The sequence below is a fragment of the Leptodactylus fuscus genome, chromosome 4 (assembly GCF_031893055.1).
Source record: "Leptodactylus fuscus isolate aLepFus1 chromosome 4, aLepFus1.hap2, whole genome shotgun sequence".
NCBI lineage: Eukaryota > Metazoa > Chordata > Amphibia > Anura > Leptodactylidae > Leptodactylus > Leptodactylus fuscus.
In genome coordinates this window covers 140,475,867-140,502,104 of record NC_134268.1, presented here as the reverse complement: position 1 = coordinate 140,502,104, position 26,238 = coordinate 140,475,867, and the positions used below count along the sequence as shown (strand labels likewise).

The window sequence follows — 26,238 nt, the reverse complement described above, 5'->3', positions numbered from 1 at the left end:
CGTGTATCTTGCCAAAATGAGCGCGCGTTTACTCTGTGTGAATGGACCCTTAGCCTAAGGATAAAGCCCCACGTTGCGGAAATGCAGCTTCTTTGGTTGCAGATTTTGCTGTGGTTTTTTGAGCCAAAGCCAGGAGTGGATTGAATAGAAGGTAGAAGTATAAGAACTTCCTATATATTTCCCATTCATTTTGTAGCCATTCTTGGCTTTGGCTCAAAAAATCGCAGCGAAATCTGCAACAAAAAAAGCTGTGTTTCTGCAAAATGGGGCCTCAGCCTAAGGCCGGGGCGCCACGGACCGGAAACGCTGCGATTTGCCCGCAGCGGAGACACTGCAGCAAAAATCGTGGCATTGTACAGTGCAGGCAAAGTGGATGGGATTCATGCAAATCCCATCCCCACTTTGCAGAAAAGATTGCAGCGCGTTGCGGCTTTGCCAATTGCAGCATGTCAATTATTTCTACGGAAACGCCGGTGGCTTTCCCATTGATATAATGTTAAGAGAAAGTCCGCAGAGGAAAACTCTGGGAACTTTCTCTTAAAAGTGCTGTGGAAAGAACCGCAATGCGTTCACGCAGCAGTTCTTCCCGCAGCGTTTTAGTGCTGTAGATACGGTCTGTGGGGCCTTAGTCTAAAGCGGTTTTCTGGAACTATATACATATGGCCAGTCCTGGAGATAGGTCATTAATATGTGATTGGTGGCTGTCTGACAGACAGACCTTTGCCAATGGACTTTTGGAGAGTGAATTCTGCGGCTTCTATCCGATTTTGATGATTTGTCACATGTTACAGTAGCAGCTCGTTTCCATTTAAGTAAACTGCAACATCAATCAGAACCACTACACGGTGTATGGATGGATTCAGTGTGGGGACTGCAGCACTCACACAAGCACTGCAGACTTTTCAATGAGCTGAGCTGCAGGGGCCCTGATTATTGGACCCCCAGCTATCACATATTGAAGACCCATCAGTATAGAAGTCTTATAATACATGTGACAAATATGACAAATGACATATAACTCAAAGTCAATAGGATTCAGATATAACCTTTTTAATAAGTTATACTTTGATATATTGTATTTTTACTTGACAAATAGCTGACTTTTTTTTTTTTTTTGTATTTTATAGTAAAGCAGTGATGGACTTTTTGGTGGATCTGTGCAGCCAAAATCACCTGAATCCTGCTCACCATATCCTTGAGGTGCGCTCTGGAGTATCTCAGCAACCCTTGATTTTAAGGCCAAATACTCTCATTGGAACTTTAGATGTAGAAACAATTTTTCTGAAGGAGAAAGCCACTGAAGTAAAAGTCCGAAAGCCAGCTCCGAAGATTCCTGAGGTTAGTCAATGGAAAATTGTTAGTAACTGTAAATATTTCTGTGGTAGATCCTCACAGACCCTGTAGGGGCAAAAGAAAACCTGTTTGTTGTCCGTAGTAACCAATCACAGTGCAGCTTTCATTTCTTATGTGCCATGTGATTAGTTGTTACAGATGCCACAAAGGGCTACAATCAGAAAAACATAGAAGTCGGTCATCTTTTTATTAGTTCCAGCACCATAACAAAAAGAAGTTTTGTCTGACCCCTGGGGCACCCTAAGGCTAACGCCCCACATAGCAGAAAAAATGCTGCAGAAAAAAAAAGTTTTCCTCTGAAGATTTTTTGCCCTGATCATACTTATACGGAAAACACATCCTGTATAATTGACATGCTGCTTTTCTGTTGCAGATTTTTTTCTGCAATGTGTGGATGGGATTAGCCAGAATCCCATTCACTTTGCAGGTACTGTAAAATGCAGTGTTTTTTTTGCTGCATCGTTTTCACTGTGGCACAAACATTGCGTTTTCACAACATGGGGCTTCAGTCTTAAACTGGGTTTACATGTTGCTTTTTCACCAAAAGAACTGCGTTCATGTTCCTGGTTGCTTTTTTCCCACATAAACACTTTGCATTCTTGGCATTACAGCAGCTAAATACTGCATTCTTTACTTTTTTTTTTTTTGGTAGAGTTGGAAGGGACCTCAAGGGCCATCGGGTCCAACCCCCTGCGAGTGCAGGTCTTCCTAAATCATCCCAGCTATATGTTTATCCAGATTCCGCATTCTGTTCTTCAGCACCTAAGTGCTGTGTAGACTCAGTCTTATATATGCAATTTCATTATCCACTTAAAGCCATCATCTTCATGTGTTCAGTGCAATTACTTTCCAACCAGCTTGCTGATTGACGGGACAACGTTCCAGGCAATCTTCTTCCCCATATTTGCTGCATTCCTCAATGTTCACTGCCCATGCTGGTGACTTAGTAGGGATCACAACATTGTGTACAAAGAGGTATGTCCGGACAGTTTTTGAGTGGCTCATCCTTTCTGCTTCATATAAGTGGTTGGAGGCAATGTAATTATGTGTTACACATGGAGATGATGCTGGATAATGATGTTGGCTGTGAGTGCCACACTGTATTCTGAACACCATTATAGCTGCACTCAGTGCATGGGCCACAGGTGCCATGTTGTTTTGTTGTTACTGGCTGCGTATTTTTTGCTGTTACAATGTGGCCAGTAAGCTTGGGTTTACACAGCACATTTTTTTTTTTTTTTTTTTTTTTTACTGTAGAACTGTTCCATGTAAAATCCCCTCAAAATACAAGGGGCAATTGATACTTTGATGTTTATGGAAATGTATAAATTGCCGTGCCCTTTCCCAATCCCTACACACAGTATTATGCCCCACTTTTCAGACCCCAGAGTATAATAATCAGAGACCCAGGGGGAGAAAAACATAAAAAAAACACTTACTCACCTATCTCCCGGCTCTGCTGCAGTCCTCCGCTGTCGGCCTCCGCTGTAGTCCATCTTCAATGACGTCAGACGTCACATGACCCGGGATGCAGGCCGGGTTCATGAGATGTCAGACGATTAGGCCTGAAGCCTGCCCGGATCGTGAAGAAGTAAGTAACAGTGTTTTTTATGTTTCTTACCTCTCCTGGGCCTCCGATCATTATACTCGGGGGTCTGAAAAGACTCCCGAGTATAATGATAGTGTTTGTGGGGCCCGCGGTGTCACTTACCGTTCCCGGCCCTGCCAGGTTCGGTAAGTAAATAGGGCCCGTTACCGGCTGGAGTAACTCCAGCCGGTAACGGCCTATTAAGAAAAAAAAAACAAAACGCAGCGGTAGCGGCTGTCGCCAGGCCCCTAATGTCACAGGCCCTGTGGCAGCTGCCTCTGCTGCTATGGCGGTAGGTACGCCACTGGTTTAGATCTAGCTACAGTTATGGTCTTGCAATGCTGACTCTTAAAGGGAATTTCTCAAATTTTAGGCACTAAACCAACAGGTGGTTTAATGTCCAAAATACTGCTTTTTCATATAGGGGTTAAAAAACCTCTATATCTACAGATGATTTAATCTCCTGCTCTCAGTATATGCCCAGTTCTGCAGTGAACTCTGTGAAATATTCCTTAGCTTTATTACGCATGCCCCAGTTGTGGGAACATGAGTAGTGAATCCAATATGTACTGTTCTTGCTTCTTTGGAGAACTTAGCAAGCACTGGGAGAAATCCTTGGAAAACATTTTTTTTTTCTTTATCGCCCACACAGACAGGCGTAACTTAGTGATATTTGGTATTAGTTCAGCTATTGGATAGGGCTTTGTAGATATAGCAAAGTGACAGAAATGAAAATAAATAAAACTTTTCTTTTATTGTCTATGTTAAAAAAAATGTAAATCCATGCAGAGTAACCCCTCATTCACATCTGCATGGAACCCCGCCCCTCCCCGCCCAAACTCAATTGCAAGCTCTGTGCAGTAAAAGAAGACGGATACCCATAGACTAGACTGAGCATCTTGTGCCTCACCGTGGCGAAACCATTTTTTTTAACCCGGTCACAAAGTCGGACATGCAAAACAAACTGTTTCGCCACAGAGAGGCACAAGGCGCTCACGGGCGGTCACTTTGCAAACCCATTCAAGTGAATGGGTTTGAAAACTGACTGCCAGATTTCCGTCCCCCCTAAAGCAGAGACCTGGGGCAGGTGTGAACCTGCCTTTACTTTTAAAACCCATTGAAATGAATAGGACTGTTTGACATTAGTTTTTGAAGATGTCAAATACTGATTATGAACGGAATGGCCAAACGCAGAAGTGAACCAGGCGTAACAAGATACTCTAGGAATACACCATGTAGGGGGAGAGGACTCTGTAATCTTATTGTGTCAGAGGTTGTCTGTATTATGCTGTGTTCACACATCAGTATGCCATCAGTCCGTTTGAATTCAGTTTGACACTTCAAAACGGACTGATACACATACTGATTGCATACTGACACCTTTTTATCTGTCCCCTAGAGGACAGATAAGAGGATTAAAAGTAGCAATTGTAAACAAAGTAGAGATAAGGAGATATAACAAATGTCCTTATGTCCTCCTTATCTCTACTCTGTTTACAATTGCTACTTTTAATCCCCTTATCTGTCCTCTAGGGGATGGACAGCATTTGCTATCAGCATAAAAAGGTGTCAGTATACCATCAGTATGTGCATCAGTCCATTTTAAAGTGTCAAACTGAATTCAAACGGAAGGATGGCGTACTGATGTGTGAACATACCCTTAGTCAGTACTGAACACACTATATGACATGTAGTGTCCACTTATGGAGGTCTCGTACAATTCATGATCTGCTGAAGTGGATGTTAGAGTCTAAATCATCACCCAAACTCTTAGTTAAAAGGCACAATAACAAATGCATATGTTCAGAGGCTGCAGATAGAACTATTTCAACCTCCTAAAAATTGTTAGGATGAATTAATTGGACCTTTCGTGTCCTCAGGCACATGCGTTTTTATATACCTCTAGAAAGCCGATTTTCCCGTCATGTGCCCTGGGGCTGGAATTATTGGTGCCGTTAGTTTCAGGAACTGATATCTCCACAATGTCAGAAGGGCGTTCCTGACAGCATTATCGCTGGGCTGTGAGCAACGCCCCGAACTACAGTAGTTGTCCATAGACTTGTACTGTGGGAGGGGGTTCCTCACAGCTCAGCATTATCGGTTCGGTGGGTGGTAAGGAATGCCACCTTTGACAGTACAGGGCTATAGATGAGTACTGTCAAGAACGTCCTTCTGACAGTGTGCAGAGATCGGTGGCAGAATTAATGGCAGCAATATCTCCAGTCCTGGGGCACATAACTGGAAAGCCAACAGTGCGCTGAATTTGGCTTTCTAGCAGTATATAAAACCACATGTGCCTGAGGACATGAAAGGACCTCTTTAAGATAAAATCTCTCTCTAAACATATGACCTGAGCTCAACAGATGGTGATTCAGAAAGGACCCCTACAAGCATAAAACTATACTCCTTGTGATTGAGTGGGAGAGGATAAATGGGGCACTAAACACGCAGTCAGCTGATACTGACGTGTCAGAGCCCCAGTAAGCTAACGCAGAAGGCAGGCAGTGTACAATTGTGACAAATGCGTTCTTTAAAGAGTTTTAGTCTGACCCCTCACAACTAAACAGCAGATTTGTCTTAGACTGACACCAACTATCCCTCAAGTAAAGTAGCTATAATAAAAAAAGGTCCTTATGCGTTTCCTTAGCACCCTAAATGGTGCTAAATCATCACAGGAAGAGACAGAGTAACCTCTCAGAGAAGTTATGGTAATGGCGATGGCAATTTAGTGATATTTGGGACACTGATCCAATAAGAGAATTGGGCAGCACCTATGAAAACGACGCTTTACACTGGCGATTTACTCTAATGTATTCATTTTGCAAACCTTTATCTTGAACTACTGTATATTGTGCTATTTCATCTTCCCAAATCCCTAAATAGCTATTTGAAATGTGCGTAATGAACATGAAGTTCTGACTTTCTTCTTTTAGAGATGACAGAGTGATATAATGTGTATCTTTGATTAAAGACATGGATAATGTCTTAGTGTTCATTACTAGCACAGGAGCAACTGAAGTAGCCAAACAAAGAATATTAGCAGCAATTGGACATGCACCATTCAGTTTACCATGACTGTCTAAGTAGTCAAGTTGAAAAGATCTCAAAGAAATATTTATACCGTATCATTGAGGAGTCTCAGATATTTTGTTGTTTACATTTACAATATTATTATTAGGATGAACACTTGTTTTATTGTCACTTTTTTTATGCACTTTCTATGGACAAATATAAAACCAGTATGCTAAAAAAAAAATAAAATTATATTTTCATATACAGTGAATCCTCTTTTAACGAACCACTCAAATTGGCAAGCATGGTATCCCTTAAAATTGTGGTTTTTAGCAGTGTTCTCCTCTGATTTGTAGTGCCCACAATGATATCCCTTTAAATCTTGGTCTTCAACACGGTGTTCCTTCTGGACCCCAGTATAGGTGCCCATCTCATTCCTGGTTCCTAGCAGGGCTCCTGTTTCATTCGTTGATTCATAACTTTGATGATACTTGCCGACATCTCATAGTGTGTGTGTGTGTGGGGGGGCAAACTGGGCAACAGAATTCACAGCATTAGGCCTTTAGCCTCGGGAGCTCCACAGCTGTATCGGCGTGCTGCACATTATATATAAGGAGCGCTATAAGAGAGGAGTTATGTATAAGGGGGCTATTATAAGGGGTAACTGTTAATGTAAGGGGGCTAGTATAGGAGAGGAACTATTATATGTAAGGGGGTTGTTATAAGGGGTCTAGTAAGTATAAAAGGGCTATTATAAAGGGGGGGGCATTATATATAAGGGGGGCTACGATAGGAGAGGAGCTATTATATATAAAGTGGATTGTTATAAGGGGGAGACTTAAATATAAGGGGTCTATTATAAGAGGAAATTATATATAAGGGGGGCTATTATTTATAAAGGAAGAACTATTTATAATAGGCCTATAATAAGAGGGACATAATATATATATATATATATATATATATATATATAGAAAGAGAGATTTATAGACAGCTTTTCTAAGAGGGAAAGGGGGCTATTATTTATGAGGGGGGCTATTACTGTTAAGGGGGAACTAATACTGATAACTGTTTATAAGCATGGACAATTATTTATAAGGTGGTGCTATAATAACTGATGAGGGGGTGCAAAAATCTATTAGGCAGTAACCAAAGGTGGTTATTTGACTTGTGTGTGGTCATAAGGGGGTGATTGTTAATGATTTGGGGGCAGATAAGGGGGTGTTATGAATAGGCTGCTACTGAAAAAATGTTGGCATTGTTCATATATCAGCATTTGGGGCCCCATTTTAAATTTTGACCAGGGCCCCAGATTGTCTAAAACCAGCCCAGTGGCCACTTTATTCCCCAATGTCACTTTCAAGTCTCTTGCCCGCTGCAGTCCGGTAATGCGGTGTAGCACAGGGCTACTTCCATATTGGTCTCATGGGTTACTTAAATGCATTGTGTGGTCTTTTCATTTCACTGAAAAATTTTCTCAAAAAGGTGTTTTTTAGATGGATAAGGTGGTGGTCTGCATACATAAAGGTAGTTTCCATAGAGTAGACTGGGAGAAAATCGAAAAAGAGTCACCGAAAAAACTTTAATGATAACGGGGGTCTTCTCAAAGGAGTGGCCTTCTGGAAAGGCTTCACTGTATCTCCTTAGAAAAGGCTGTCATAACGTTGTCAGGGGCGATATTCCCTTTGGTACTCACATGGTGAGCAGAACAGGCTGGCCTGTGACCCTGTTACTGTTACTACTCTCTTCCATTCAGCTTCACTGCCACTGTCCAGACAGTCTTGTGCTTTATATTATAAAATATTCTTCATGATCAGTGAACCCTTTATCTTGATAAGCTTCACTTCCACTCAGATGAATCCTCTTCCTAAACCCTTTGTCTACATCTGCCATACCCGACAAGTTAAGAAATTCAGGTGTGATTGTACTTTTCATGTGTTTGCTGAGCACCTAGCTGCTTGGCGTGCTGAGTAAGTCATCTACTTTTACAAGTCACCTGGTCTATCCCCTTTTCAAAGCTAGATGCTAATGAGTCACTGGACCTGTGTGAGAGGGATCAGGTGAAACTAGGAAGCCCATTCTGCGTTCCATTACACTGCGCGCTAGCAAAGACTTGGCAAAGAGAACAGATTCCAATGGTTTGCCCTGTCATGTTTGTCTTCCCCAGAAAACTGTTCGGCTTGTTGTGAACTTCCTTGGTACGCAGAAGGCGGTTGTGCGAGTCAATCCCGCTGTGCCCTTGCGGAGCATCCTTCCAGCTGTGTGTGAGAAATGTGAACTTAACCTCGATAATGTGACACTCTTAAGAGACGGAATCAGCAAAGAAGAGCTAGACATGTCCCGGTCACTAAATGAGCTGGGTATTAAAGAGCTCTACGCCTGGAGCGGCAAGCAAGGTAACCACCAATTTTTCATCCTTTACCTTATTTAACTGCAAATGAATATATAGTCTTATTTTATTGTTGCTGGTGGATCACCTTCCTGAAGCTGTAAGAGCTATGTACTTTATATTTGGAAGAAAAGCAGAATATTAGAGATCTGAACCTTCTGCCTTTATTGTCTAGAAAGATTATAGATGGTGACTGAAGGATAATGGCGATGCATAATATTTACAATCGGGTGGTATGCACTATTCATACCTGCATGCCTCAACATTGCCAATAGCACTTTCTACTTTGAGCCTTTGAAGCATAATAAAAAATACAATGCTTTTTTTTTTTTTTTAATTAGAAGTTATATAACAATGTAACAATGCTATAAGTAGACAGGGAATGCTATACAAAAAACTACTACATCATTGCTTTTTTGTATATTTTGTAAATTAAATATTACAATTTATGTACCTGAAAATTATACCAAAATAATATCACTCATACCTGCTTAAAAAGCTTACAGTAGCTGTCTACTGTAGCTGTAGATGGAATGTGAAAAAGCAAAAATGAAAAATTTACTTGAAAAATTGGTTTTTCTGCAGCTTATTTTTGCCTTGTGGACACAGCATATTTCTGTTTTGCCTCCTGAGAGCTAGCATTTTTAAAGAATTTTTTTATGAAGACATTACTGGGTGAAATGTTTTAAGATCCATTATTTTATATTTTTTCACTTCATAAGATTTATTGTTTAGTTTAAAAATAATTTAATTCTGATCTCCTGGTGGAAGTTCTGACTGTGCCTATTTTATTTACTCCAGAGGTCTGCCTCTTTGGCATATTAGATGAGGAACTATGGCTGCACCATGTTAGACTCCTCCTAAGAGAATTTTTATTTTATGCCAGAAAGGCCATCGCACTGTGTTGGATGGGTCCGACACCCTCATCAGTATCTCTGTGGAATTAAATCGTTAACTCTGTTCTTCCAGTTAATCAAATTGTATATAAAGGAAGGGGGTGTCCTCAGAAGTTTCATACGGTGTGGGGGACATAGTGTAGCTCCTCTGTAACTCAATATCGTCTCCCTCATTGCGAGCTGCCTTACATTCACTTACGCCTGGAGTATCCACAGCCTCTCATACTTCTGTGACGTGTTTTTTCTTGATGCCTTTATTAGCATGTTTTTTTCTTATTTGATAATCTGATTGTACTGTATTATCTATGTTCTACATATATGTCCCCTTTTATTATGCCTATTTGATAGGTCTACCTTGTGTAATCTGTATGGTGGGTGGGCTGTGGCCTACTTGGGGTGGTGTTGTGGCATCTTATGTGTTTATGTATTAAATTGCTCTTTGTGTGCACTGTTACATGTTTTGCTTTTATTTTGTATTTGAAATACAATCTTCAACAAAACGAGTTTAAAAAAAAAATAATTCCATCATTGATTCTAGGCTGAGGCCCCACATTTTGGAAACGCAGCTTTTTTGTTGTTGCAAATTTTACTGTGATAATTTGAACCAAAGTCAAGAATGGTTACAAAGGGAATGGGAGAAATATAGGAAGTTCTTGTACTTCTACCTTCTGCTCAGTCCATTCCTGGCAGAGGATAACTCTAGGGACTTTCTGTTTCAGTTATACAGCTCTGGAAAAAATTAAGAAACCACTGCAAAATTTTCAGTTTCTCTGATTTTTCTCTACATTGGTATATTTTTGAGTAACATGTACATTTTTTTTTTTATTACCGGTATATATATACTACTGACAACATGTCTCCGAAATTCAAAGCAAAAAATTTTGTATTTGATGAGAAATTGTCAAAATAATAGAAAAGAAGCAGTGCTGGCAGACCTCAAATAATGTAAAGAAAACAAGTTCATATTCATTTAGAAACAACAATACTAATGTTGTAACTCAGGGAGGAATTCAGAAATCAATATTTGGGGGAATAACCATGAGTTTTAATCACAGCTTTCATGTGTCTTGGTATTTTTTTCCACCAGTCTTTCACACTGTTTTTGGGTGACCTTATGCCACTCCTGCCACAAAAATTTAAGCAGTTCTTCTTCGTTGGATGGCTTGTGACTATCCATCTTCCTCTTGATTACATTCCAGAGGTTTTCAATGGGGTTCAGGTCTGGAGATTGGGCTGGCATGACAGGGTCTCGATGTGGTGCTCCTTCATCCAAACATTGATTGACCTAGCTGTGTGGCATGGCACATTGTCCTGCTGGAAAAACCAGTCCTCAGAGTTGGGGAACATTGCGTGAGCCAAAGGAAGCCTTTCATCAATGATGAGCAAAGGAGAGCCAGGCTGAAGTTTGCTAAAGACAATAAGGATTGGACCATAGAGGACTGGTTATAAGGTAATCTTCTCTGATGAGTCTAATTTTCAGCTTTGCCCAACACCAGGTCATCTAATGGTTAGACGGAGACCTGGAGAGGTTTACAAGCCATAGTGTCTTGCACCTACTGTGAAATTTGGTGGAGGATCTGTGATGATCTGGGTATGCTTCAGCAAGGCTGGAATAGGGCAGGTTAATCTTTGTGAAGGACATATGAATCAAGCCGCATACAAGGTTTACGTAGATAAATCCAGCACTCTCCGGACTCAAAGTAGCTTAAAAACTTCCATGTTTTATTTCTTCATACAATAAAATGACAGTCCATGTTCATGAAGGTGCTGCACCAGCAGACAAAGCGTATCACTGGTGAACTCTGCTACGCGTTTCGGAACATAGTTCCTTCCTCATGGCATGACATAAACTACTGAACACCTCAGTTAAAAACACTCCATAGGGGGTGTGTACACTTACCAATTAACCCTTAATTAACCCTTAAAATCGTGATCACACTTTATCTACCGTGCTGCACAATACATTCAAAAATACACTGAATACAATTACCTTATAAACATCTTTAAATTGCTATTAAAGTATATTTACATTACACTGACCCGATTTGCAGCTGAAATCCATTATATTGACCTAAATCCTGTTTCAGGCTTGAAACCTGGTCCCAGCGATAAGTAACTATCTCCTACCCGATCATGTGACTAGAAATCACATGAGCGCTACATGTGTTTCTACGTTTAAGTCATATCATCGCGAGACCTAGGTAGAAGATGTTAATACATGATCTAAGAAAATCCCTTCTTTCTCTGTACTCAATTCTCCAGTAAGTTTAATTAATAAAGAAAAATATTTACACTGAAAAACTTCTAGCACACATATATATTACGGAATGATGCCTAAATGTAATGCCTAGTTTCATACTATGCTTATAATTTCTTCACTAAACCATAAAGATTGTATACACTTTCCACAACAATAATATACATCACCGGGACTATATGTAACCTAACACTATTTGTATAATTGCATCTAACTATACTCATACTAAACATCCCTAATATATATAAGCCAGATCCGAGTGTACATTAAGACCTATGGGAACCCGTGTGTCTAATTTCATGATCCAAAACGCCTCCCTCCGTAATAACTTTTTTCGCCAATCTCCTCCCCTAATGGGCCTAGAAACCTGCTCTATTGCGTAAAATCTCAATGACTCCACTATCCCTCCATGTATAATGGAAAAATGACGTGACAAATTGGACATATTTTCCACATTTTTAGCACTATCAGACACATGCTCTGAGATGCGATTTTTGAATTTACGTTTTGTACATCCTACGTATAGCAATTTACATGCAGTACATATACCACATATTGACTATTGCAATTCATGAAAGTTTTCATACTATACGTCTTACTTCCATCTGAATTGTGAAATTCTTTAGACTTTTTGATGAATCTGCATGAATTACACCGTGGTAAACCACAATTATAACATCCTCTAATAGATAGCCATGTGTCTGAACTAGATTTTACTCTTTCATATAGACTAGGAGATATTTTATTGCCTATAGTGCAACCTCTTCTGGCTACCACTCTAATCCCATCCTGTAAAATGCGTTTAGTAGCTGTATCCTGATTAAGAATGGGTAAATTGCGATACAAAATATTTTTGATTGATTTAAACTGGTTACTATAAGGAGTAGAAAAAACAATAGTATGATCTGCTTTCGTTTTTAGACGTTTTCTAGAGATATCCTTAAGTAACTCATGCCTAGATATAGGATTAACAATATTGACTGCTCTGTTCAATGCCCATTCAGGGTAACCCCTGTCTCGTAACCTCTGTAGGGTTACTTCACTTTCCACTGAGTAACTTTCTTCTGTAGAACAATTGCGTCGTGTTCGCATAAGCTCCCCTACAGGGATGGATTTCAGGGTGTGACTTGGATGGTGACTATTAGCACGTAACAATGTATTCCCTGCAGTATCTTTTCTATAAATTTGGGAATCAATAGCACCTGTCAGCACATTTCCCCTCAAAATCACATCTAAGAACGAAATATAAATATCATGTTGTGTAAAAGTGAAAGACAATCCTATAGGATTAGAGTTAAGATATTTAATCCATTCTGGTACGGGCGCTATAGGTCCCCTCCAAATCATGAGGACATCATCAATATAGCGCCCGTACCAGAATATGTTGTCCATAAAGGGATTGACTGGAGAAAAAACGCACTCCTCCTCCCACCATGAGAGAGTCAAATTGGCGATGGAGGGGGAGAAAGGGGCCCCCATCGGGGCACCCTCAATTTGCATGTAGAATTCGTTATCAAATAGAAAAAAATTGTTCGTCAGCAAATAAAGTGTTACGTCTAAGATGTACTCACATAAAACATCAGAGAACCTGCTATATTTTGCTAAATTATGGGTTAATGCCCTGATGGCCATATGGTGTGGAATATTTGAATATAAGGCAACGATGTCCATAGAGACCCATGAAAATTCTGTTCTCCATTGTATATTTTGTATTTGATTTAATAACATCTTGGTATCTTTAATAAAGCCAGGACACCGTGCCACCATAGGTTTAAGTAAATTGTCAACCCATGTACATAGCTGTTCATTTAACGCACCCACCCCTGCCACAATAGGACGAAAGGGCACTGGATTCACCTTCTTGTGCGTTTTAGGTATCCCATGGAAAATAGCGACAGTCGGATGCTCAGGTATTAAGTGTTTGGCCTGTGAGGCTGTAAATATGCCCAAATCTACTCCTTTATCCACCAGTTTTTTAAAACTTCAGTAATAATAGCTGTCGGGTTACTGTCAAGTTTTCTATAGGTGGAAGTATCTTTTAATATTTCTAGGCAGCCTCTTCTATACTCCTCATTGTCCAAAATCAAAAGCATACAAGGTTATCCTGGAAAAAAATTTGCTTCCTTCTGCTCAGGCAATGTTGAATTTCGGAGACATGTCAGTAGTTTATATAATAAAAAACCAATGTACATTTTAATCAAAAATATACCAATGATAAGAAAAACTTAAAATTTAGCAGTAGTCTCTTAATTTTCTCCAGAGCTGTATCTATGCGGAAATCACCAGCATTTCCATAGGTGTAATTGATAGAGATGAGCGAGAATACTCGATCGAATGCTTCCCCTGCATAGTTTTTGGTGTAAAAAAAAAAAAAGCGCCAGGAAAGGTGGGAGGGGAATCGAATGTTTACCACGTGGTATTTGACCGAGTACACCAATAACTATGCAAAGGGAGGTATTCGATCGAATACTACTCGCTCATCTCTAGTAATTGACATGTTGCCATGTGTCCACAGCACAGTTTCTACCGCAAAGTGGACATGGTATTCACTAGAATCCCATCTACTTTGCTCTGACTGTAAAATGTCACATTTTTTTCTGCGGCATTTGCACCATGTGGGGCCCGGCCTAAAAGGGCTTATTCACATGACCATGTCCATCACACCTATGAAAATCTATGGCTCTATTCACATGGCTATCTTTATGTCCGTTAAAACAGACAAAGATAGAGCATTTCAGTTTTTTGAAGGCTGTGAAAACCAGTCTGTGCAAAAAACAGACATTGCAAATAGACCCATAGGCTTTCATGGTTTAAAAATGGCCGTATGACTAAAAGCAGTTGTCACATGGTCCATTGTCATGTAAATAAGGCCTAACTCCTTTACTAGAAAGCACAGTGTATATGGGAAAGGTCATAAATAGAGATGAGCGAACAGTAAAATGTTCGAGGTTCGATATTCGTTTCGAGTAACCCCTCAATATTCGACTACTTGAATCGAATATCGAACGCTATTATAGTCTATGGGGGGAAAATGCTCGTTTCAGGGGTAGGCAATGTTCGGTCAAATTATACTTACCAAGTCAACGGGTGAGGGTCAGGCTTGATCCTCCGAGAAGTCTTCTCCTTGCAGCGTCCCCACGGCATCTTCCGGCTCTGAGTTCACTCTGCCAGGCATCGGGCCTGGGCAGAGCCGACTGCGCATGCCCGCACTACAAGCAGACATGCGCAGTCGGCTCTGCCCAGGCCCGATGCCTGGCAGAGTGAATTCAGAGCCGGAAGATGCCACGGGGAAGCTCCACGGAGAAGACTTCTAAAGGTAGGAGAAGAACCAGCGTTGATTGGCCGACTGTATAGCATTCGGCCAATCAATGCTGGTTCTGCATCAAACTTTTACATTCGAATGGCGAGTGGTACTCGATCGAGTACGAGTATTTCGAATACCGTAGTATTCGATCAAATACCTACTCGATCGAGTACTACTCGCTCATCTCTAGTCATAAGTTCATTGGATATATGCTCTAATTTAAACATCTAAGAAGACAAATTTCTTAGAAAATTTCTTAAGCTGCTTACGTTCTTTCAGTGGCTAAAATGTGGAATGGCTTGCATGTTTGTAGCCTTCGCTTGCCATTTCAAACTTGTACTTGGTTGGGTGGGAAGAGATTTTGCCACATATAAGCCTAGCCTCCAATTTACAGTATATGGATATTTTCTATTTGGGAACATTTGTGTTCATCCAGTGCAGGAGGATTGGGATGGCTCATACTGTAAAGTTGTTTATAAGAGGCATAAATATAGGAAAGTGTTGTAGGATTATTTCTAAAGTGACTCTACATGTTCACAAAGAAAGTAATGGATGTAATAGCTACAGTGTATTATGAATACTAGCAGATGTAATTCCTTTTTGTTTGCAAATAAACGTGACACGTAAGGCATGCAGCCAGCGTAGGCGACAGCTGTTAATGAAATGTGCCCTGGACTTTGTATATGAGGTGTGTCAGTATACGGCAGCCAACACGCTGAGCCTCCCTGGGTGTCTCCCTAAGGAGTGTCGGCAGATTCCTGCAGTTTTTTTTTTTTACTTTGTAGCGTGGAAGTGATAGTAATAGCAATATTATCTATCTACTGTATCTATCCAGCTAGCAATCGTTCTCTCAGATTTAATATCCTATATGTTTTCTTATTGAATTTAATTGATTTTGTTGGCTTGAATGATAATTGCTTGTAACATACAATATAACCTTTTAGAATCTGATATATTTCCTGTGCACATGAACATGAAAACAATGCTAAAAAGTAAACAGAATATATACTCCCTACATGTGATAGACTTTCTTTCATGATCCTTTAATATGGTGCATAGAAGAAAGTACACCGCATTTAAGAAGGTTATGTAAATATTAATAAGAGCCTGGGAACACAAACTAGTTAATCTTGGTACTCTCACATTTCAGGTTTAGACAGTGGAAGCAATAGGATTGGAACTACAGGAGAAATCAATGATCTTATCACGTATCACATACAAGGCATATGGAATACTAACAAGCAGGGCTAGCTGAGACAACAGTATATTGTGTTGCTATATAAAGGGCTGACAGCCATGGTCAGTCAGAAGCAGTAAAGCTTGAATGACATAGTAACAGAAATGCTGGGGCAAATTTACTGTTAAAAATCCACCAGAATCTGGATACAGTTTGCACCAAAAAGATGGCGTACATTGCTTTACACCAATTTTATCAACTGTGTCAGACTTTCTCATTCTTTGTGTGTCTTGCCCGAAAAAGGGGCATTGCTTAAATGCAACACAGTTTTTCTGCAGAGATATAGTACCACCTTCTGACCCCCATTTATGACCTCTCAACTAGTCAAGCCAGTAAACGACTTCATACTGAGGACTGTCTGCAAATGGGAGATAAGGAGATAATAGGAGATAAGTTCTGTTTTGGCTGTAATCACAGTTCATAGAAATCTCTCTAAGGAAACTTTGTACCCCTTCTGACCCTGTGAACCCGATTGGATATGTTGGTCTATGTTGGAATATTGTTTCTTTTTAATGATCAGAAATAATTCATTGAAAAAAAAAATATTTGGGGTACCTCTGCTAAGGTCAAAATCAGCCACTGTGTGCTGGTATTATCAGAGTGGGAAAGTCCATGATTATTGTCCATTTCCAGCCTAAAAATACCAGCCTATGGCCACTTCAGGAATCTGCCATCAATTTAGATGGCTCAGATTTGGTGATACTCAACTCTTCCTGGCACCGCTGGGGGTTAGCGTTAGCCTTATGTCTGGTTAAGACTAAAGTTATTCATTCACATTAGATTTTGACCAGTCATCCAGTCAATGATGGGGACGTTCCTATGAACGTTCCCACCAGGAAAATTAACAACAAAATTGCCCGATCAAGGGAGCAGTTTAGTAGTTAAAGAAAAACAGAGCACATACAGTACAGTCTGCTTTTAGCTGTCACAAATTTCAGAACCGATTGTCCGCCAAAATAGCCAGTTTCAATAAAGTAATTGAAATCTGTCAGTCATATAGCACCATTACTAAGGCAGAAGAGTTAAAACACAATTAAGTACTGCCCCAGGGCTTTATACTCACCTGAAGATGGTTCCTGCTTCCAGCCTTCCTTGTTCTCTGCTTCTAAGCACTGCCAATAGGGCTGTTTATAAGGGAATTGTGAAATTGTAACCATTTTTACAACTTTTTTTAAAAATCGGTTATAAATTTGTGTTAACTTATTACCAACACCTAAGCCACACCCACTAAGTCTGGGAAATGGGAAAATGTTAGGTTTGTTGTAAATAAACTCAGAAATGGTGTAAATGCCTGATAAACATTGTCTAACTTCACCAACCCCTCAAAGAGGACATTTTACCACATCCATTAAGTCCAGCTCTGCTCCACTGATTCTGAAACTGTTGGATTTTTCTGTAGCCCCCACCATTCCCAAGCAATCAATGCTGTAAGCTTTGGTGCCTGATATGCTACTTAGGCTCAGTACTGTAAGCAGGGTGGTGTCAGGCAGGAGAAGGTAAAGGGTGTAATTCTGAGCTGTAACACTGGCTGCCTCTCTGATCACAGCTCTAACTCTCACCACTTGCCTGACATTGCCCTTCTGACATTGCAGAGCTTAAATCACACATTAGGCATCTAAATTATGTGTACTTGCCACCTCAGGAATGGTGGTGGCTAGAGAAAAAAATTCCAACTGTGCTGGAATCAGTGGATCGGTATATATTCACAGTTGCTAAGAACTTGAAATGGTGGACATGGTGAAAGGTCCTCTTTAACCCTGGGAAGCAGCGTAGTTAGTATGTTAATGGTCTGTGACTTCTTCATATTTTTATTTCTTGCCTTTCAAAATTCATAACTTTTTTCTTTTTCTTTCAACATTGCTAAGTGCAGGCTTATTCTTTGCGCATTGTGCTTTCATCTTGTGGTGTTTGATTAGCTTTTATTAACTTTTTGGGATGGGGGGGGTCCATGTGGAAAACTTCCAATTATATCATAATTTTTTGCAGCTTTCACTGTATTAGAAATTACATGCCATTTGTCGAGCGGGTCATTACGATTACAGCGATGCTATATTGTAAATGGTTCTTGGGGTCACCGTATTCTGATGTCTTTAATTTTTTCTACTATTGTCTTGAGACAGATATGTAATGGATCTTTATTCTTGGGGAAAGTTGTAAGTTTGATATGTATGACTTTTTGTTCAGTTTTTATTGCTATTTTATGGGGAAAGTAAGGTGACCAAAATACGTTATTTTGTGCGCTGCAGTATATAATTCTGTACTGCGGTCACCATACAGGATAAATAATGCTGTTTTGGGATAGTGGGGACTTATACGCACATGGGGATACATAGCATGTTAGTTTATTTGGCGGGGGTCGATCTTGCCCCCAAACCCACTGGATACTGTGATACTTATTGATCTTTGATAGTTATTATCCAAGGAGTTTATCTGTTGTTATCTTCTGACTTCGCCGGCTAGTCCCAGGCCTCGTTTGTTCAACAGACCTGATTTCCGGAGGTAATGCTGCAGACACAGATTCTGTGTCCGCCACATTATTGCTGTACTATTATGACGCTGAGCTTTAACTATACGGAGTGGGAAGGGTTCATGACATGGCTTATTTTGGCCTTCAGGATGAGGCATACTTTTTGCTTTTGTTCATGGGTGAAATGAATTATGACAAAGGGTTTAATAAATGTGAAAGATGTCAAATGACTCCAGAATAATGGCACTAATGACATAATACATTCCCCCTAGGATTGTGCTGTCTTACTTTTAAAAAGGTAAATCAGACACCTAGAGTTAAAAAAGCAAATACTACATTTAGGCCTGGTTCACGTCTGCGTTCGGGGAATCTACTTGGGGACCCCCCGAACGGAATATCAAACACATTAAAAAGCGGTTAGCTAACTGCAAGCAGCACTTTTCTCTCCGCATGATGTGTGTCTATGGGGTCTGTGTGCTTGCTTTGCTAACCGCTTTTTAATGCATTCGGTATTACGTTCAGGGGGGTCCCCAAGCAGACTCCCCAACTGGGATACTGAACACAGATGTGAACTAGGCCTTTGTGCAAGTAAAATGAAATCTGATGAGATAAATATGCAATTACATAACTGTAAATGTAGAAAAATGGGTTTAGTTTCTAGTTACATAAGAGAAAGAGAAGTATTGCATACAAAGATGAATATGTAATAGATTAATGGAAAATTATTCATATTATGGTTGCGAAAGATACAATCTAGCAATTAAAGAAAATAGAGATGTAAATACTTAGCAATGGAACAGTACATTATTATTATAAGTAGAGATATTTTTAGGATGCAGTGCCGGGTTATTAGAATAATTGTCAGGTTAGTAATAAATATAGGACATAAATTACTCCCTCATTTGTTAATTTTAGCAATGTTTTTAATTCCAGGACTGATGTTCATTATAGATCTGTAACTTCATCTTTATTATATGAGCATTACCATCAATATCCGTGTACATATACAGTAAAGTGTACACATAGATGGTGTGATGGTTGAAGTTATTGTGTCATCATAGCAACCAATAGCTAATGTTTTTACAATCCAGTTTATGCCTCTGTTTTGGAAAAATTGGTATTCCAAAGAAACTAATAGACTTCAGTGATAAAAAAATAAAAAAAATACATCTTTGTCCATTTTTAGCACGACAGAATAGCATAGCATAATACTCTTGTCTGTACTGCAAAAAAATGGGTAGAAAATATGCAAATCTAATCTCCTGGATGGAATTAGGAGAACAGAGTGCACTCTGTACACCACCCTATAGAGGGCGGCATCCTTAACATCATGAACAACTCAGTTATAAAGTCTTTTAATCATAATGTGGAATTAATTGCTAAATCAGTATTTCTGTCCCAAAAGGAACAGATTCCCAACTATGGACAGCGCTGTTTCGGCCTATTGGGCCATCCTCAGCATAGTGTAGGGATACTGATTTAGCAGAGTGAGAGACTATAGACCAGGGTATGGGGGCACTCGTCCACATTAGGGAGAGCGTTCGCCTAGATAGGCAGTACGGAGACTTACAAGTCATTCCTGCTCCGCTAGGGATTATGGGTAAAAAATATGCAAATCTAATCTCCTGGATGGAATTAGGAGAACAGAGTGCACTCTGTACATCACCCTATAGAGGGCAGCATCCTTAACATCATGAACGACTCAGTTATAAAGTCTTTTAATCATAATGGGGATTTAATTGCTAAATCAGTATTTCTGTCCCAAAAGGAACAGATTCCCAACTATGGACAGCGCTGTTTCGGCCTATTGGGCCATCCTCAGCATAGTGTAGGGATACTGATTTAGCAGAGTGAGAGACTATAGACCAGGGTATGGGGGCACTCGTCCACATTAGGGAGAGTGTTCGCCTACATAGGCAGTACGGAGACTTACAAGTCATTCCTGCTCCGCTAGGGATTATGGGTAGAAAATATGCAAATCTAATCTCCTGGATGGAATTAGGAGAACAGAGTGCACTCTGTACATCACCCTATAGAGGGCAGCATCCTTAACATCATGAACGACTCAGTTATAAAGTCTTTTAATCATAATGTGGAATTAATTGCTAAATCAGTATTTCTGTCCCAAAAGGAACAGAGCACTCTCCCTAATGTGGACGAGTGCCCCCATACCCTGCAAAAAAATGGTCAGATGTACACTTTAAAAAAAAAAAAAAAAAAAAATCATTGAAATTTATGTAAAATAGATGCCAACGGATGCTCTTTGTGTATTGTAAAAACATGATGTGAACCTAGCGTAAGTTCTTTTGTTTGACTCGCAGGTCTGTACATGTGGTTTTAGATCAAGTAATGTATTATGCTAGGTTCACACCTTAAAAAAGCGGTTAACCATAGAAAGCCACGGACCCCATAGACTATAATGGGGTCTGTTGGGTTTCTGGCCAGAAAGGGCAGAAAACTGCAGAGAGAAAAGTCCTGCTTGCGGAATGGGGAACGAAATCCCTGAGTGGAGACTGGGTGTGAACCTAGCCTTATTTACTAAAAAAGCATTGTATTAATTTTCAGTTCAGCTTCTTACTGTATGTATCTTATGTAATAAAGAAATTCTAATCCTAGCAGCACAAGAATTGCTTTGTGGGTACTGAGTGCTTTCTATGCATTCCTTTGTCAAGCTGGTTCACATTATATGTATGATATTTGTTTATTGCGCACATGCCACATCAGCTGTCAGAGTTCTTGCCATTTTGCGGCCGCTCTGTAAACATAAAGCAGCTTGCCAAGACAACAGTACTCAGTTTTCTGCAGCTATGGGATAGATTATCTGAAAGATATTACTTTGCAATGGGATCTTGTAATGCTAAATCTATAATGTGGTATTTAAAGAGGACCTGTCCTGTCACCTCTCCTGAAGTCTTTTTTAGTAAATATTCTTATCCCCATAAGATGAGAAATGTTTTCTTATCACTCACTGTTGTGCTGTCGCTCTGTTGTGCCTGCTGAATATGTATCAATACACTGAACAGTATTCCTATTATTATTGTCAATGGGTTCCTACATAGTGTCACCCTGGCAGCAATAAGTGGACAGTGTGAGTAGAGATCCGCTCCCAAATGGTAACGTATGTATTCATAAATTTCCAGGAGGAATAAAAGTAACAATGCAGCTTTGATTATATGAAAAGATGAACCAAAATTGTTATTTCATAAGAAATACAAGTATTTACTAAGAGAGACATGTGAGGAGGGCTGGCGGGTCCTTGATAAAGTAAAGCTGTAATAAATACATCCATAAATATTCTTCAGCTCTTCATGGATGTAACAAACTGTTTAAGTGTGTGTATACATAACAGTAAAATGATACTTTAGAGCCCCCTTATAGAATACATTTTCCATATTTCCTCATACGGTACAGTGCCATAGTACCACATTAGAGGTATAGGGTATAGGGTCTACTATTCTTGCTGCTAAATAATGACACTTGATAGCAGTCATGAGAAACACTGTTCGCCTAACTTCTGTCCCTTTTGCAGTGAGGCATTACGGTAGCATTACAGTATCTCTGCTGCCACTACTGTGCAAAAGGGACAGAAGATGGGACATGTCTGGACCTCTGTCAGTGTCATTATTGCAGCAAGGAGGCAGAGGTCGGAACAGCTAGTGGCCGTGGTCATCAATTGGACCACATTTTACCAGTTGACGCTGGGTTCACACCTGCGTTTGGGGTCTCCGTTCTATGGTTTCCGTCTTCTGCATGCCAGAAGACAGAAACCATAGACCGCGTCCGGCCGTGCGCGGCGGTGAGCGTTTTAGGCTCTCCGCCGCGAAACCGGATTTTTTTATCCGGACACAGAGTACTGCATGTCCGACTCTGTGTCCGGATTATAAGACCCGGTTTGGCGGCGGAGAGCCTAAACCGCTCACCGCCGCGCACGGCCGGACATCTCTCTCACCCATTCAAATGAATGAGACTCCTGCAGGTTTCCGTATCCTGCCTGTGTTTTAGGCAGGAAACAGAAACCTAAGTACGGAGTGCCGGGCCGCAGATGTGAACGAGCCCTGAGTGTGTTCGATGAGCCATGATTTTGGCAGTCCATAAACTCGCCCTAGTGATTTAATGTGGGCGTGGTTAACCCATTGCTGTACAACTGCTCTCATATCTAGCTTGAAGTCAAGGTTTATTTATTTTCCTGATTTTTTCCTAAGTAAAGGGGCGTTCACACTACCGTCGGTGTCCGACATGTAGTGTCCGCTCCTAGTGTCTGCTCAAAATCTGTCACGGACACTAGGAGCGGACACTAGATGTATCCGTGACACCTGTCATTCACTTGAATGGGCATCGGGTGCGTTCTTTTGCACTCCGTGCCCGTCCTTCTCAAGCGGACAGAAGAACCCTGCATGCAGGGTTTTTCTGTCCGCTTGAGAAGTCGGACATCTTCTCTTGCGGACAGGGAAGGACGGGCACGGAGTGTAAAAGAACGCACCCGATGCCCATTCAAGTGAATGACAGGTGTCACGGACACATCTAGTGTCCGCTCCTAGTGTCCGTGACAGATTTTGAGCGGACACTAGGAGCGGACACTACATGTCGGACACCGACGGTAGTGTGAACGCTCCCTAGCTGCTTATTTTGTGTCCCTATCTTAACTGTTTGCGTCTGTAGCACTGCTTCTACCGAGCTAATTTCACATGTGGGATCTTAGCTTTAAAATGCACCATAAATCCTTTGTGAACTCTGAGCTATCCACCCAAGACATGAGACAAATGCATATCAGTCATATCCCATTAGGAGTATAAACTTTATAGAATTTTCTCATCTAACTTTTTATAAAGAGTTAGTCTGATAGAGGTGGAGGACACGGCTGCATGTGAAGAGTTAATATGAGTGTCTCACTACTGAGATCTTTGATCTTTAGCTTTCCTATTTCTCTTTTGTGTTTTGTTTTTTCAATATCCAGAGCTGACAATTTATCATGAGGGTATTTTTAATGGCCCTTTTCTGACAGCTTATTTTTTTTAATGATGTTTTTTGTGCAATGGTTATGTCTGTATTTCTGGAATATATTGAAAATATCATAACTTAAAGGGATCCTATGATTAAAACAAAATTTCTTTTGTCCCTAACACGTCAGAATAGCCTTAAGAAAGGCTATTCTTCTCCTACCTTTAGATGTCTTCTCCAGGCCGCTGTTCGGTAAATAATCCAGTTTTTGTCGGTATGCAAATTAGTTGTCTTGCAGCGCTGGGGGCGGTTCCCAGTGCTCAAACAGAACTGGGGGCATCCCCAATGCTGTGAGAGAACTCTCCAGCGCCGCCTCCATCTTCTTCAGGAACGGGTCTTTTTTGCGTCTTCTTCCGGCAGTGGCTTCAAACTTCTAGGCCTATGGCAGCCAACTGTGCATAGCTGCCGGCCACAAGAAAATGGCCGCTTACAATACTGTAAACTTCTATGCCTAGAAGTTTGAAGCCACCGCCGGAAGAAGACTTGAAGAGAGGCCGTTCATCAATGCCAAAGAGCTCAATTTTTGTCTCCAAGTATTAAGTCTTGTTTGCCAGAGGGATCAAATACGTATTTCTCTATGCAAAATGCAAATAAATTTATAAAGTTTATAGAATGTGATTTTCTGGATTTTATTTTTGATATTCTATCTCACTGTTAAAATTAACCTACCCTTAAAATTATAGACTGTTCATGTCTTTGTCAGTGGACAAACTTAGAAAAACAGCAAGGGATCAAATAATGATTTCCTTCACTGTATAGGCAATTATTGTGTACATTGTTAATCATTTCTGGTAAAGATGGCGGTCTGGAGGCCTTCCAGTATGTTGCTTGTAGCTTGGGCCCAATTAAGGTTGATGGAGGCCTCTGAGCAAATAACTTGGTGAGGGCTCTCCATCATTTGTAAGTTTCCTTATAAAGTCCAGTTGTATATATTGAACATTACACACATATATATTGTTTTGGAAATTGCAGAATGTCAATTATATTTACTCAAATACCAGCAGTTTACCTATAGATATAACTGAAGCAGAAAGTCCACAGAGGAAGCCTCTGCGAACTATCTGTGCAAAGCACTGTGGGAAGAACTTCTTTCAAGAGCTACTTTCAACATATGTTCTGAGAAGTCTAATTTGTTTCGATTCTTAGGATTTTCTCATTTTTGCCTCAGTATTTGGCAAAACTGTACTAGTAGTGGCAAAATTGCAGCTGCAGGTTTAGAGCATTATGACCTATGATGTTTTGTATGAAGACAATTAGGATTGGCTAATTTCAGATTTGAGATGGAAAGATACTTATAGCTAAACATAGAGATGCCACCTCCTTATAATCCTACATTTGTGTCATTGAATATCCAGTAAGTGGACGGACTGTGCTTGTCCTGAGCTGGACACTGTTATGTCTGGATTTACTTTTAAAGATAACAGACACTAAAAAAGCCCTATTCTAGTCTGTCACAGGTTCCTCAGCTAAAGGCATTTTGCAGAGCTGATAAACCAGTTTATTAGCTGTCAATCACAATGAAGTGAAGAAAACAGAGGTGACTGGGAAAAGGGACTAGTGTGACCACTGCAGCTAGATAGCAGAGGTGGTCTAATACCTAGGCAACCATTAAAGATAAGAAACGTCACAGGAAAAAGAATTACAGCTCTGTGAGTAATTATATAATTACATATATTTAATATAATTGACAATGTGCACAACCTTGAAATAGTCAAAATAAGTCAAGGGTAAGGGAATGAGAGGGAAAAGAGGTAGACAAAGGAGAGTATAATCTGTTTAAAAGTTTTAAAACATAACTTTTGCATGTGACATTAATATCAACTCACCTCTTAGTATTAGAAGTATAAAATGATTAAAAGTGTGTAGCAAAGGTAATAAGGAAAGGGCAGGTAAGTAGTAAGTACAAGCAGGGAGCACTATATGTAGTGTCCCTAACATCAGATACTCCATTGGTATAATTACTGGTGTATAATGGTTACAATAAATGCTAGAATGTTTGTATCAGATTTTTTTTGACGTAGAAGTGGAGGGAGGGGAGAGGAAAGACATGATATAGAAATACGCCAAATGCAGTCCGAGGCAGGATTTTCCTCTGATTCCGGATTTAAATGTCCTGTGATCATAGAAGGGCTCAAGTGGAAAAGTATAGCAGAGTTGAATGAAAGGGATAGTCAATGAACAATGTCTTTGATCAAGGTATATAGGCAGGTGACAAGTCCAATTATTTATCAAAGAAAACATAACAAATTATAGCACACATTCATCCCTCTGGGACTGAGTAAGTCCATCCTATAGCTCTACCTACTCTTTTCTTGTGGTTGTATGTTATCTAGTCTGTTTTCCCATCCTGACAGCAATTTATAGTTTTGATTGTGTTTCCTTGCAAAATGTCCAGCAACCGGGGCAAATTGCATCTGGCAAGTTTAGCCCAAAACGCGTCGTCCTGTTCTGCTAATAAAGAGGTTAATCAAGGTTTACTTGACTGTGTCGTGTGTTTGAACCAGTGAGCGCAGAGGTACTGTCCATGACCTTGGGTCTTCCTTTTTCAGCAACAGGGAAAGGCTGGAAGGGTCTTTGGCTTTCCCCGCCTAAACCTCTAATTTCGTATCCTTCTTAATGTTCAGGATATTCTCCTTGATACTTTCTTTCAATGCTCAATAAGTCTTGCCCGCATAATGTAAATTGCAGGGGTATCTCAGAACATTGGCTACACCTGTAGTAGTATAAGTTATTTGTT

General features: G+C 40.2%; 1 protein-coding gene across 1 annotated transcript in view; it reads left to right on the top strand.

The window, feature by feature from the left end:
* The window catches only part of COBL (cordon-bleu WH2 repeat protein), a 241,349-nt gene that overhangs the window by 108,590 nt on the left and 106,521 nt on the right, over nt 1-26,238 (top strand). The window contains exons 4-5 of the mRNA XM_075271170.1: nt 1,128-1,338; nt 8,121-8,349. Coding sequence (XP_075127271.1) covers nt 1,128-1,338; nt 8,121-8,349 — 440 coding nt within the window. The remainder of the gene's footprint in view (nt 1-1,127; nt 1,339-8,120; nt 8,350-26,238) is intronic.